Source organism: Danio rerio, chromosome 16 (genome assembly GCF_049306965.1).
Source record: "Danio rerio strain Tuebingen ecotype United States chromosome 16, GRCz12tu, whole genome shotgun sequence".
NCBI classification, from domain to species: Eukaryota; Metazoa; Chordata; class Actinopteri; order Cypriniformes; family Danionidae; genus Danio; species Danio rerio.
This window is the reverse complement of record NC_133191.1, coordinates 40,324,507-40,338,058: the sequence shown is the minus strand read 5'-3', so window position 1 is coordinate 40,338,058 and position 13,552 is coordinate 40,324,507. Positions and strand designations below refer to the sequence as shown.

The 13,552-nt window shown below is 39.6% G+C and overlaps 2 protein-coding genes across 13 annotated transcripts in view; one reads left to right on the top strand and one right to left on the bottom strand.

Moving 5' to 3' along the window:
- The window catches only part of LOC141378256 (serine/threonine-protein kinase pim-2-like), an 83,144-nt gene that overhangs the window by 6,855 nt on the left and 62,737 nt on the right, over nucleotides 1-13,552 (top strand). For 5 of the 8 annotated variants that reach the window (XR_012392287.1, XR_012392289.1, XR_012392286.1 and 2 more), the window contains one exon: nucleotides 4,073-4,153. The exons of the other annotated variants lie outside the window; for them this stretch is intronic. Coding sequence is in view for 1 of the 5 variants with exons in the window: in XM_073926347.1 (XP_073782448.1) it covers nucleotides 4,073-4,153 (81 nt within the window). In the remaining 4 variants the exon portion in view is untranslated. The remainder of the gene's footprint in view (nucleotides 1-4,072; nucleotides 4,154-13,552) is intronic. 8 annotated transcript variants of the gene reach the window in all.
- LOC141378253 (uncharacterized) overlaps nucleotides 6,631-13,552 on the bottom strand; it is a 62,941-nt gene continuing 56,019 nt past the window's right edge. For all 5 annotated transcript variants that reach the window (XM_073926319.1, XM_073926320.1, XM_073926322.1 and 2 more), the window contains 4 exons: nucleotides 13,352-13,402; nucleotides 11,433-11,820; nucleotides 10,526-10,690; nucleotides 6,631-8,721 (listed from right to left, as the gene is read on the bottom strand). In XM_073926319.1, coding sequence (XP_073782420.1) covers nucleotides 8,624-8,721; nucleotides 10,526-10,690; nucleotides 11,433-11,820; nucleotides 13,352-13,402 — 702 coding nt within the window. In that variant the 3' untranslated portion in view covers nucleotides 6,631-8,623. The remainder of the gene's footprint in view (nucleotides 8,722-10,525; nucleotides 10,691-11,432; nucleotides 11,821-13,351; nucleotides 13,403-13,552) is intronic.

Below are 13,552 nucleotides of genomic sequence, written 5' to 3'. Positions count from 1 at the left end.
AAGCTAATATTTATTATATTAATAATGTATCATTATATAAAATATCATATTATATGGGCATCACAGTGGCACAGTGGGTAGCACAATCGCCTCAGAACAAGAAGGTCGCTGGTTCGAGCCTCGTTTGGGTCAGTGGGGATTTCTGTGTGGACTTTGCATGTTCTCCCCTCGTTGCCGTGGGTTTCCTCCAGGTACTCTATAGGTGAATTGAGTTAGTTAAATTGTCCGTAGTGTGTGTGTGTGTGTGTGTGTGTGTGTGTGTGTGTGAATAAGTGTGTAAATAAGTGTTTCCAAGTGATGGGTTGAAGCTGGAAGGGCATCCGCTGTGTAAAACATATGCTGAATAAGTTGACGGTTCATTCCGCTGTGGCGACCCCGGATTATTAAAGGGACTAAGCCGAAAAGAAAATGAATGAATGAATGAATGAATGAATTAATGATTTTACATTTAAATTTCCTCAGTACAGAACTGAAGCCACGGCCTCTGCATTGCAAGCCCAGTAATCTATTGTTGATCATAAAAACTGAGCACTTTAATGTATTTTTGTATTATTCAGCTCAGCATCTTAAGTTAAATGCAAAGTTCAGCATGTGCTCAGGGAACGTCTGACTCACGCTCACATTTTAACCCATTTCCTCTCCAAACGCTTCCTCATCCTCAAGTTTTTTGCTCGTCTGAACATCCACACTGTCCTTCTGTTCAGACAAATAAACACAACAGTGCAAAAAAATCCACATGACATGATAGGAAACACTGCAGAGCTGTCTTTTTTTATGCAAAATATAAATTACAAAGCAAAATAATATTAAAAAACACCAGAATTATTTAATTAAATATGCTGCTTTCTATTCTGACTGGAAGAAAATGAATTGACTGCCTCATTTCTCCATTGAAAATCACTTAGAATGAGCTTAATATTCTAATTGTTATTTCTGTGCAACCTAAACATAACTTACATAACCTGAACAGAACCAATATATGAAAGCCTGAACATACTCTTAACATAACCAAATACATAAACTAGACATAACCTTAAACATAACCAATAGATAACCTAGGGTTACCACTTTTGATAGAAAAAAAAATAAGGGACGCATACTGCTTGGGGGCTAGATCGCTTGGGGGCCTAGACCAGGGGTTTTCAAACTTTTTCAGCTGAGGGCCCCTTTGTGTAGGGCGAATTCTTTCGGGGACCCCCAAAAAATAAATATCACGCCACCCCTTCAAATTAACAACTGTACTTAATTTTCTAAAATTGTATTATTCAATACATTTATATTATTATATATTATTCAATAAATGTATATTATTCACTATCTGGATTAATTTTTGTAAGATGTCAGTTGAGTTGACATGGTTTCAGTGCTTCAGTCTATTGATCAAATCTTCATGCGCAGTGTTCATTGTGGTCTGCTCTCACTGGATTCCATCAAGCCATATTTTGTGTACGAGTCGTCACTTTACAGTTTTTTATGCCATTTTTATGCTTTTTTTCTGCCTATGCACAGCTAGACTCTTCTGTATTTACCCTTACAGCTGAGAGTCTAAATGTATCTAAAGATTTACAGCTTTGAAGGTGTAAAGAGTTTTGTCATTCATCAGCCTGTTAACAGTTAACTGTACTGTTGTAACCAGCAATACTACAATGGAGGCTGTAGTGGTTCAGTGTGTTTTGTTTATTTTTATTCCTTTTATTTGTGCACATCATAATTTACTCAGGTCGACAATCCTGACTTACACTGATAAAAAATAATTTCCTAAATGCAATCTAGAATTGGGTATTCAAGTTCAAAGAGCCACAAGTTTTACTTTGCTTAATTTTAGAAGCTTTGCTGACTTTAAAATGTTCATACCAGTTTGTTCTATTAATAATAATACTGAACATTACATTTAAATTACTCAAATGAATATGGGAAAAAGTGGAACAGCTTGAAAAAAATGCATTTATATTCAGAGTATTAAAATTTGATCAGATATGTTGAGCTCCATTAAATACAGAGATCACTAATACATTTTAATATTTAATAATTAATTAGCCCTATAACATAACACAAACAGATACATTATAAATTTTATAGGCTATAGTGGTTTTATTCAGGGTGTATACAATTTAGTTTTTTTTTAATCATCCAGTTATGAACCAATGTGAGTAAGAGGTTCACTGCAGAGCTCATCCAGCTGTCATTAGTGTAACAGGAGTGAAACTCTTAGAACTCGCTGATGTGATGACAGCTCCATTCATTGTTATTGCAGCACTTTTTGCTTTACAATTTTAATGTTTGTTTGCCATGCTGCAAAGAGGACCGTCTGATATTTGTACAATGCAAAGTGTAAAGCCTGTGGCACTGTGGACGAGGTGCAATGTTGTGCCGTGTCTTTAAAATGATATTTGTTCCCCATGAGTGAAGCCTGCGCAGAGAGGCGCTTGCTCCGCAGCACCCAGCTGATCGATTACTTAGGAACGCAAGCCATAAACAGGGTAGTGCTTTCAGCCTCCGATAATGTTCTTATTGATCATGTATTTTAACTGAAATATTGTCAGTAAATAGACCTGAGCATTCATTTAGTTGTTTAGCGTAAAAGAGGTAAGCGTAAGTGAAAGGTAAACGCTGTCAGGTGCAGCAGACAAGCGCCAAAAATAACAGGAAGTGCCCGGCCAGAAGCGCTTATTCAATAAAAGTCCCCGTGCGCAGAGGCGGGCCGCTGTGCTTTTTTTCCTGTTTCACGAAAGTGTCAACTGCATTTAAATGACATAAGCATAAAGCTTAATTTTTGCAGTACTTTTGAGCTCAAATTATTATAAAAAAATATATTAACCTTCAGGATGATGCGGGACACAAAATTCAACCATGTGGGCCCATTGATTACCCCTTATCTAAAATTTTTGCGGCCCCCCTAGCGCCATCTGGTGGCCCCCCAGGGGACCGCGGCCCCCAGTTTGAAGACCCCTGGCCTAGACCACAGTGATCACAGGCCCAATAGCATGTCAGTGGTGGTAAATCACAATTTAAAATATGTTTTCAGGAAAGTATGAACACTTGAACATTAAAAAAGCTGTCTTTTATTGAAATCTGTGTAAACAGACGCAGTCAGTCTTTCTCTTTTACAGCTCTGCAGCACTGATATAGCTGATGTTATGCTTAATAGTGATAACTAGCGATAACTCAGCTGCTGTAACTGTATGCCAATGCAAAACCCGGCACGTTTAAGGTTTGTTTTCTTGCAGAGTGATATCCGATATAAAGTGGGTCCCAGATTGTAAAAGAAGCACTGCATTAAATGACATTTTCCCGCCATTTATGAGCGTTTATTTTACCCCAGTATATACAATGGAGCTTCTGCGCTAGCCAGCCGATTCTGACGGGCGCGTGCGAGTAAACGACTTTTTATCTCGTTTTACGCTTGAGCAACTAATGAATGCCAACGTTTATTTAACTGAATGTATTTTAATTACATTACAACATTGATGCTGTAAAAAAAAAACTTAAAAAATGGACCCGGAAGCCGCTCCGCGTGACGTCACACTTAACAAGCGGATAAGAGTGTAGTAGAAAAGCGTCAGTAAAGATTTGAATACTGGAAAACTATTTAAACAACATTTTCCACGTTATATTTTATCAGGAACAACAATGTGAACTTTATTAAAGATGTGTTTGGCCATTAATTTCTGAATGAAAAATTATCCCGCTGCCGAGGATGACGTGAGAAGATGATTGACAGGTCTCGTAACTAGGCAACATAACGGTCCGTTAAAGAGGAATAACGGTAGTTTGTCCTAAAGCTTGCGTTACACACTCAAAAGTACGGTTTCTTTAAGTAAGTTCATACTGTTGGATGTCGTATAATAACGTTTGGTTTTACCTTATCTGGGACGTGTTTTTCTCTCACTTCTTGACCGGAATAATCACGATGATCCTCGGTGACGGTAGCTGTTCAGAGCCGAGTACTTGCGAGAGTCTCAACGGCGGCCAATAACGGAATATTGGATAAATCTAGCGAACAAAGCAGTGATTTGATACTCCAAGAGGACATTTCTGCGATTATTGACACACTTCTCTTGTCTACTGACAGTGAAATGTCTGCTTACTCAAAGATGCACATCTTCCTTCCACCTTTGGAACTTCCGGTCACCAATCTCCATCTCGACAACAGGTAAGCACTTTTTAATTAACACAGGTTAAGATCACAGAATCTATGGTTAAATATGTTATATTAGATTCTATGCTCTTTGGCAAATCGGTGATGATTTATGTCAAGAGGGAAGTTGTTACATCACTTGTTTCTAGAAACCCATATTAGAAATTGGTTATGTCACCACATACTTTTGAAGAGCCTCCATTTTACCCATCCATCTGAAAATGAGTATGTTCCTCCATTTCTCAGTGTATATTGGCTGTGTAATTAGGTGCATTTTAAGAAAATAGATTTATTAAACAGATATATGTTACAATAATATTTTAGTCACTGAACATTTAGACAATGAAAAGATAATACAATTAAATTCAAGCAAACTATTGCAAAAATATGCAAATATTCGCTTGATTTTTCCTCTTTTTAAAATTAGTATTAAATATTTTTATCCAAAGAAGAAAGACACATATTGTTGAATCTAAGTTATTATAGGCAAGTTAGAGAATATTTCATATATGTTGTAGTAAGTTACTTTAGTCAGGCCCGTAGCCAGCCTGGTGAAAGAGGTGGTTGCTTTTCCCAAAAAAGTGAACCTTTTTGCAGTTATTCGCCTCATTTTCTATTTATTTATTAGGCTTAAATACTGCATTTTGAGACATTTTCAGCACTGTTTATTGCTGGATTAGCTTGTCGGATGGTCGTTATACCACACTCTTTGATGTGTAAAAATATTTCCAAAAGATTTAAATAACGAAATATAAATAAAAAAGAAAAGATTTTTAAAATACAAATTTATTACATTTTATGTCATTAGCAAAAAAAGATCTGTTAACGTTTTAAATTATTGGCCTAATGTCATTTATTAGGCAAATATCCTGAGCAGCACATTCAACTTTCCTCAGTCAGAGTTTGAGAGGGGTCTGGATGCAGACCTGGTGCTGTGCAATCTGAGCTGCATCCAATGCTATTTAATGTGCTCACCTAACCCCACCCGTCACTGTGACGTCACTCACTCCATTTAGTGCACTCACTGTGTCTGACATTGCATCGCTGATTGATGCAATCTCAGCTTGCATCATAAAGGCTGCATCCAGATAACATTGCAGAATTTGGCCATTTGAATATTGAATAATTAAAACATCATTTATTTATTTTCTTTTCAGCTTAGTCCCTTTATTAACCTTCCAGGTGCAACCCATCACTGGGAAACACCCATCACACTAATACACTACGGCCAATTTAGCTTACCAAATTCACCTGTACCGCATGTGTTTGGACTTGTGGGGGAAACCAGAGCACTTGGAGGAAACCCACTCGAACACAGGGAGAACATGCAAACTCCACACAGAAACGCCATCTGACCCACCCGAGGCTCAAACCGGCGACCGTCTTGAGGCAAGACATGTGGTACAGCTGAATTGGGTAAGCTAAAATTGTCCATAGTGTACGAGTGTGAATGAGAGTATATGGGTGCTTTCCAGTGATGGGTTGCAGCTGGGAGGGCATCTGCCGCGTAAAACGTGCTTGATAAGTTGGGGGTTCATTCCACTGCGGCGACCCAGATCAACAAATCTCGAAAATAAAATAAATGAATGAATAAAGTAGAGCAGGGGTGTCCAAACTCGGCCCTGGAGGGCCAGTGTCCAGAAGAGTTTAGCTCCAACCCTATTCAGACACACCTGAACAGCTAATTAAGCTCTTACTAGATATACTAGAAACTTCCTGGCAAGTTTGTTGAAGCAAGTTGGAGATAAACTCTCCAGGACACCGGCCCTCCAGGACCGAGCTTTTGTAAAATATTGTACATTTGAAAATGCATGAATAACAACAATAGCCAAATTATTATAATTAACTTTAATATGGGCCACTTTTGCTGCTTCACACTTTTTTCTATCGTTCATTTTTTTTCTTTCTAGAATAAGGTCCAAGACTTCTAAAAGTTACTTGTGAAATGTTTTCTCTATTTAACAACAGTACAGGTCAGTGGTGAAAGATGACTTCACTTATGTCAGATTCCGCTTGGACTTAAAGCCTTTGATAGGTTAAACGTTACATGACGCATCAATATTGTTCTATAAAGGCTAAACTAAGTCTGCAGTCTGTAAAACAGATCTTCTCTGTGTTGTTTTGTGTTGTGTTCACACTTATTGTCAGATCAACACACAGATAAAGTAGTTCAGGCATGTTTTGAGAGCATTACAGTCCAAATCAAATCAAATCACTTTTATTGTCACATCATCAGCAGCAGTGTGCTATGATGAGTGGAAAGCTTAGGTGCTGGCTCCAGACTGTACAAAATACAGATAGTGCAAATAAAATGACAGTGCAAAACACAAACAGTGCAAATACAACAGCATACTAAATAAAACAAAAAACAAAAAAAAAAACAGCATAATGTGAAATTGACAGCGATATGTACAATAAACATGCCGTATCATACGGTGAAGGATTTGACTTGTGTTAATGCAAGGAGCCGGTGTGATGAACAAAGAGCAGGAGTCAGAGATACAGTTTATTGAAGACAATAGTTTACAGTTTGATCAGCAGAAAACAGCTTCAACACACTCCATGGGGTTCGCAGGCCGCTCTGCGTACAGTCTCAATTTCACAGAAATGATAGAAGAGCAGCACACATGTGGTCAGTGACCAAATCAGATCATCAGGAATTCATACTTCCATTGTTTTTTGACATGATGCTGTTTTCCGCTTCTGCTTTCCACATTGTGCACTTCCTCCTGCGAGTGTCGCAGTCAGAGCTGCATGCAAATGAGGGCCGGCTGAAGCCTCCCCATTGGCCCATTAGCTCTAGATTGACAGCTTCCTTCTCCAGCCAATCAGGCGAGGAGAAAAGCTGACGTCACTCTAATGATGGTCGATACGCACAGGCGAGGACAGAGAAGTGTATAATAATTACCAATCGCTCTTAAATAACAATCTGCAGTGATCACACAACAGTGACAGAGAAGAAGAAAGAGGAGAGACTAAAACTAAACATAAAGCAAAAAATAATTAACCCATAACCCAACCATAAACCAACCCTAACCAAAACCTAACCCAACCATAACCCTAACCCAACCATAACCCTAACAAACATCCTAACCATAACCTAACTCTAAAAACAAAAAATCAGGTGTTTAGAGGGAACTGGGAAAGAAAGAAAGAAAACAGAAAGAAAGAGGTGAGGTCTGTCCTCATTAGTAAAGATGATTACTCCTCTATGTTGAGTATGTCTAACCCTAAACCCTAACCCTGACTGATTATCCTTCATTAATGAACACGTTTAACTATCAAACCTTTAACTATCACTAACTTCCTCCAATATTTACTGATGTTTCATCAATGAGGACCAAAGATTTTCTCCAAACAAGCACAGGATTTCCAGCACATAATCTAAAGAACACGAGCAGAAATAAACTAAACATCATCAATAATAAGCTGATTAATATCAATAAACATCTATTAAAGTCATACTCTAAACTACACTTGTGTCCGTAACTAATCTCTAAATGTCCCAGTCTTCACTAAAGCGCTGTTATTTAGCAAACCCTGCTGTTCAAAATGTCTCCATTAAACCCCTTCAGCTACTGGTTTATGTTAAAGCTCATTTGCAGAAATCCAGCGCTCGCTTGGAGAACAAGTGAGAAGAAGAAGAAAGCAGAAAGGTGTGAGCAGCAGCACTAGAAATAATCCTCATCAGATCTGACAAATCCACAGCTGGGCTAAAATCTGTCTGTGGCAGGAGGCTCTTATATCTAGCGTATCGGCCCATATAATCCTGCCCCGTCAGCGCCATCTACACCACCCTAGCCTATCTCTGTTAAAGAGAAAACGCCTTCAAAACCGGCCCGCGACGCCCCTGTTATATGCGCTTATCTCACTTAAACCTGCCTAAAGTCCCGTTAGAGCTACGAGCACTGTCTAATCTAGGCTTCCTGTCTTTATAAAGTATTGACGCACTACAGTAATGATATGCAGACTTTATCTTTCACTATTACTCCTACAGCTAGAGAAATAAAGCACACCAGTATGCTAATAAATCCAGCAGTTTGATTGATTCATCTGTGACTATTTCCCTTAATATGACTATTTACTCTACAGTCGGTGCTAACCCAGTTCATATAAAACACGACGTCCTGTCTAAACGTCAATCAACCTGCTTTCCTTATTTCAACTATTAATGCTGTCCTGCCGCAGACACATTCTACCCCAGCTGAGGATTAGCGCTAACACTCAATCTCCGTCGTCGCCTGTGCGCATCGGCCGCCATTAGACTGACATCAGCTTCCTTCCTCACCTGATTGGCTGGAGGAGGAGCTGTCGGTCTAGAGCTGGTGGACCAATAGGGATGCTTCAACCGGCCCTCATTTACATGCAACTCAGACTACAACCCTCGCAGGAGGAAGTGCAGCATTTGGGAAGCAGAAGCGGAAAACAACAAATGACAAACATCAAACATGGAAGAATGAAACCGTTTCCTGCTGATGATGGCCTCTACGTCATGCTGAACCACTTGTGCTCCAAAATCTCCTCTAAAACAGGTCCAGTTTCAGGACGGAAACCGATCACCCACTTAAACAGATCCCGGCAATCTGTGGAAATATTAAAAAGAGATTATGTTAGTCATGGATGCTCTTGATGATGATACAGCACAGAGATTTATTCAGTGTTCTGGTGAAATTCTTGATTCTGATTGGCTGGAATGAAATCATTAAATCCAGTTTCAGTCAGTCATAATCAGTTCTAGATGAATGCGCCACACGCAAATATTAGCCTTAACCATAGCAACTCGGTAACCATCGCTGAAGCTTTCATTGGATGTGTGCTTTATCTGGAGCCAACGGGGATCAACCAAGTCGCAAATACGGTCAGAAATGGATGAGGTAGCTAACACATGTTACTATGAGCTATAATATCAAATACATGACAGAGTCAGAGATTCAGTCAAATCTGCTGCAATAGTACTTTAACTTGTCTTAAGCCCCTTTCACACAGTAATACCAGTAAATATCCAGAAAATTACTGGAACGACTTTGCCGGTAAATAAAAAAGAAAAACACTGTTGACAAAGGCAAAGATGTTCTGGAATTTTTCCCATAAAGAATATTCACACATCAATTCCAAAATACCGGTAAATTCTGACATCATTCACCGGAAATAAGCTCTAAACGGCAGCGCTTGTGTTTGTACACAGAGAAGCGGTCGGGCTTTTGTTGATGGCTTCACATTTATTTAAAGCTTTAGCATTCATGCAGCTGCTTTGTCCCAGAGACATCCAAAGCAGAAGCACGAACAGCAGCTTCGTGTTTACACATTTGACGACATTACAAATTCTGTGGATGGACGAGTATTGTGAACAACTTTGATGAAAACATATAGAGGAACACTTTTGTATGTTGAGATGTACATAATATGTGTGCTGGCGCTCACCAGCTGCTTTACATGCACACATCACGCAACTTAAGCGGAGCTTGAAGGTAAACAAACAGCGGCTAATATAAGCATTTTATCAATAATTATTTACACAGTTCAGGGCTTGACAATAAGGACTGCCCAATGGCCTGCAATGGCCTGGAGCCAGCCTGCGATACGCTCGGGCCAGTGAACAGAATGGTTACTGGCCGATCAAGCCAGTGCTGCCTTGTCATAAAAGTTTGGCTGTGACCGTCTGTCAAGTGCATGCAAGTACAATCTTAGGGTGCTTTCACACATAAACGTTTGTTACGGAATCTGTCTCATTTCCCTCGTTTGTGCGGTTTGTTTGGCATAAGTGAATCCAGCAATCGCACTCGGAACCGCGCCTAATCAATCGGTCCAAGATTGCCTGAATGAGGTGTTCTCTGTTCGATTGAGTGGATCGATTGTAGTGAGAAAACAAAGCGATCCAACAAGCTAACGAACCACGCTATATCACAGTGTCTTATGATTGTGTAATAGCCATACATTCGGTTTAACGAAGAATGATGAGCAGGATGAGATGTCATTCCTACCGGCAAATGTGCGTTTCATGTCTAATATGAAAGTAAAAACATGCTGAAATATTACCGAGAGCAGTTTATCCAGTAGGAAAAGTTACCATCTGATAAATTTTCCATATTTTAATCTTATAATATGTTCTATTAGGCCTGTTGTTTTGTTCATTTCCGCATTGACAGCTCGAAAGAAAGATCAACACTGATCTACCTCATGATCTGATGCAGTCTCGGTTCATCTGTTATCTCTCTCTATAATTTAAGCCTATAATGCAGAATTCTAGTCAACGTTTCTTTAATATATTGATTAATTTAATAGATGGATAGATTTTTTTTGGCAATAAAACTAATTCTGATGTCACTCGATATTAAAGTGAGAGCATTCACTGAGAGCTTCTGTCACTGTGTAGTGTTGTTTTCTCACCTGCTGACAAACTGGGGTGACATCGTGGACGTCCATATCTGGAGAAACAGCGATATCCATTGACCATATGTGACAGCACTCGTACAACATCACTGACATACGAATGGATAGCACAAAAAAGATATGTGAAGTGTTCCCCCTCCTTTTTACGGTATCTCGTTACTCCTGCAAAAGAGAGATTTTCATGTTAGTAATTCACAATATGTTTGCCCTCCTGACATCAGCATACATGCACAGGAGGTTACAGATGAAGGGTCAGTTCACCCAAAAATGTCATTCTCTTATTAATAACTCAGCCTCATGTCGTCCTAAACCCCTGAGACTTTCATTCAGCTTCTGAACACAAATGAAGATGTTTTAGAAGAAACACGAGAGCTCTCTGACCATATATGCCTTCAGTGGTTCAACTGGAAATCATGACTTTATTGAACAGTTTCTTGTCCTCAGTGTCAGTATATTGCGCGCACTCAGAAGAGCTCTGTGCGGTGGCGTACACCGCTGATGACCTCCTCTAATTTGAAGAAAGCACAGGCGCATCCGAGATGATACATCAGCAGTGCAACTGAGAGCAACATGCGTGAAAGCCTCAGAGCTGTCCTGAACGTGCGCAATATACTGACACTGAGGGTGAGAACCTGTTCACTAAAGTCTTTATTTAAAAGTATTCTCAGAGTCTGATAATGCTCTGATTGATCCACTGAAGGCATACGGTCTGTTTTGAGGATGCTTTGGGTCCTTTTATAGACCCTTGCTGTCTATGGAGCTCTCAGATTTCATCTAAAATATCTTCATTTGTGTTCAGGGCTCTCAGGGGTTCAGGACGACATGAGAGTTATTCATTACTAAAACTATCTTCATTTTTGTGTGAACTTTCCCTTTAATAAGCAGCACTAAAAAGCCAACTCACCCAGATAGGGGGATCTCCAGTAGGTTTTTGGAATAAAAAAACTGTAGCCAAAATCAATCAGCTTGAGCTGCAGGGTCTTTGGATTGACCAGGATGTTTTCTAGATGTATGTCATCATGGTGTATGCCATGTTCAAGGCAGCGCTGTGCAGCAATAATGAGCTGCATGATCAGCTGCCGGGCAACACTCTCGCTCAAGCGGCCATTGTTCTTCCTGATGAACTTCCCCAAGGTTATGTACGAGGACGCGTACTCCATGACCAGGTAGTGTTTCCTTCCCTCCACGGCGTACTCGTACAGCTCTATGACGTGCGGGCAGAGCGGAGGTTCCTTGAGAAACATCATATGACGTGCTTCTGGGATCACATATATAGTAGATGTATTTGTCCACTAGAGAAAAAACAAGTCAGGAAAAGGTTAGATGTGAATGTCTTATATATAAATGACATTGTTATGTGTCTATAGCTGTGTTTCCATCCAAAGATGCAGATTAAATGTGCAAAACTGGCAGATCATATAAAAGAATAAAGCAGCGTTTCCATCAATGAGTCCAAGAGAACTAAATCATCACTGAATTATAAACTGGCGGCAAATATCAGTCAGAGAAATGAGTTTCGCCTCAGAAGACCAAGACTAAACACAATGAGCGCGGTGAATGCGGTGGCTTTTAGAGACAGATGCTCAAGACAGTTCTGGAGGGAATAATAATAGAAGAAGAAGAATACTGAAGCACTGTGATGACAGACTGACGGAGGACTGAGGCTTGAGATGGGTACCAGAACTCTGTACTTTATGGGTATCGGTGCTAAATTATAAAAGACCGAAGTATAGGAAAAACTCTGACGTTAACGGTTCTGCTTTCGGTTCTGGAGAATTATTGCTGAATAAACATTACTAACATTAGAATAATTAACTGACCAACCTTTTCTAATTTGCGAAATTAGTCTGCACAGTAGGAAATCTGACATTAGGAATGCTCATGTTTCTGCCCAATAGTACAACGGCGAGTGCGTCAAGTATAAAAGCCTTCGCAGTTCTCGGCTGAGCACGCCCGTTCAGTAGAGGCTCGCGCTGAGCGCACACACACAGCTCACAATACAGACTCAGGCGCACACACAGCTCGTAAGCTTGCGGAGTGGCGGAGAGAACCTAATGGGTTGTGTTTCCTGAGTGGACAGCGACAATGCCCATCGCAACAAACACAACAAGTTGTTTACTTGTATGAGCAGAAACGCAAGCTTAGTGAAAGCATCGTTCAACGGAATCCTAAATGTACATGAAACAGGTGGATGGAAACAGAGCTATGTTCACATATGAACTCAAACTCAACACTACATGTGCCCCTGGACCACTACACCAGTCTTTTGTCATGCGGTTTTATTTTTAGGAAAACTCTCAATTCTGACTTTAATTAAAGATTTAGTTTCAGTATATGTTTGTGCATTTCTTATCGATGTGGTATTATTATCATATGTAGTTTACATGGAAATATGCGGGACTTAGTTGAAGTTATTCACTTTAAAGCTGATTTTCTCAATACTCAGATGTTTTTCACCTTCCAGATGGTCAAACAGCCGCATCTCTCATCAAATATTGTTCTAACAAAGCAAACATTATTGACAAGCTTCTTTATTGATCTTTCAGACGATCCACAAATATCAGTTTCAGACATTATGACTGGTGTTGTGCTCCACAGTTCATCTACTAAAGCTGATAACCCCCAATATTAGAAATGTCCAGAAACTCTTTAATATTCAGTCAAAACAGGATTTCTGGAAATGACTAAACACGTCCAGTTTCAGTCTTTTCCATAAAGCGTGTTGTTTACACGTGTACCTTTCAATACACAACATGAAAACATGACTAAACTTGGAGTTCATCACTTCTCTTCAGATATTTTCAGTAGAGTATGCAAACTTACCATCGGGTACCGCGTTCCCAGAAGCTTTTTAGTCACAATTTTTATGGCAACCTGCAAAAAAAGCATAAAGTCAAAACTTATTCAACCAGAGAGATGTCTGATCACACACACACACACACACACACACACACACACACACACACACACACACACACACACACACACACACACACACACACACACAAAGGAAAATTGAATGTT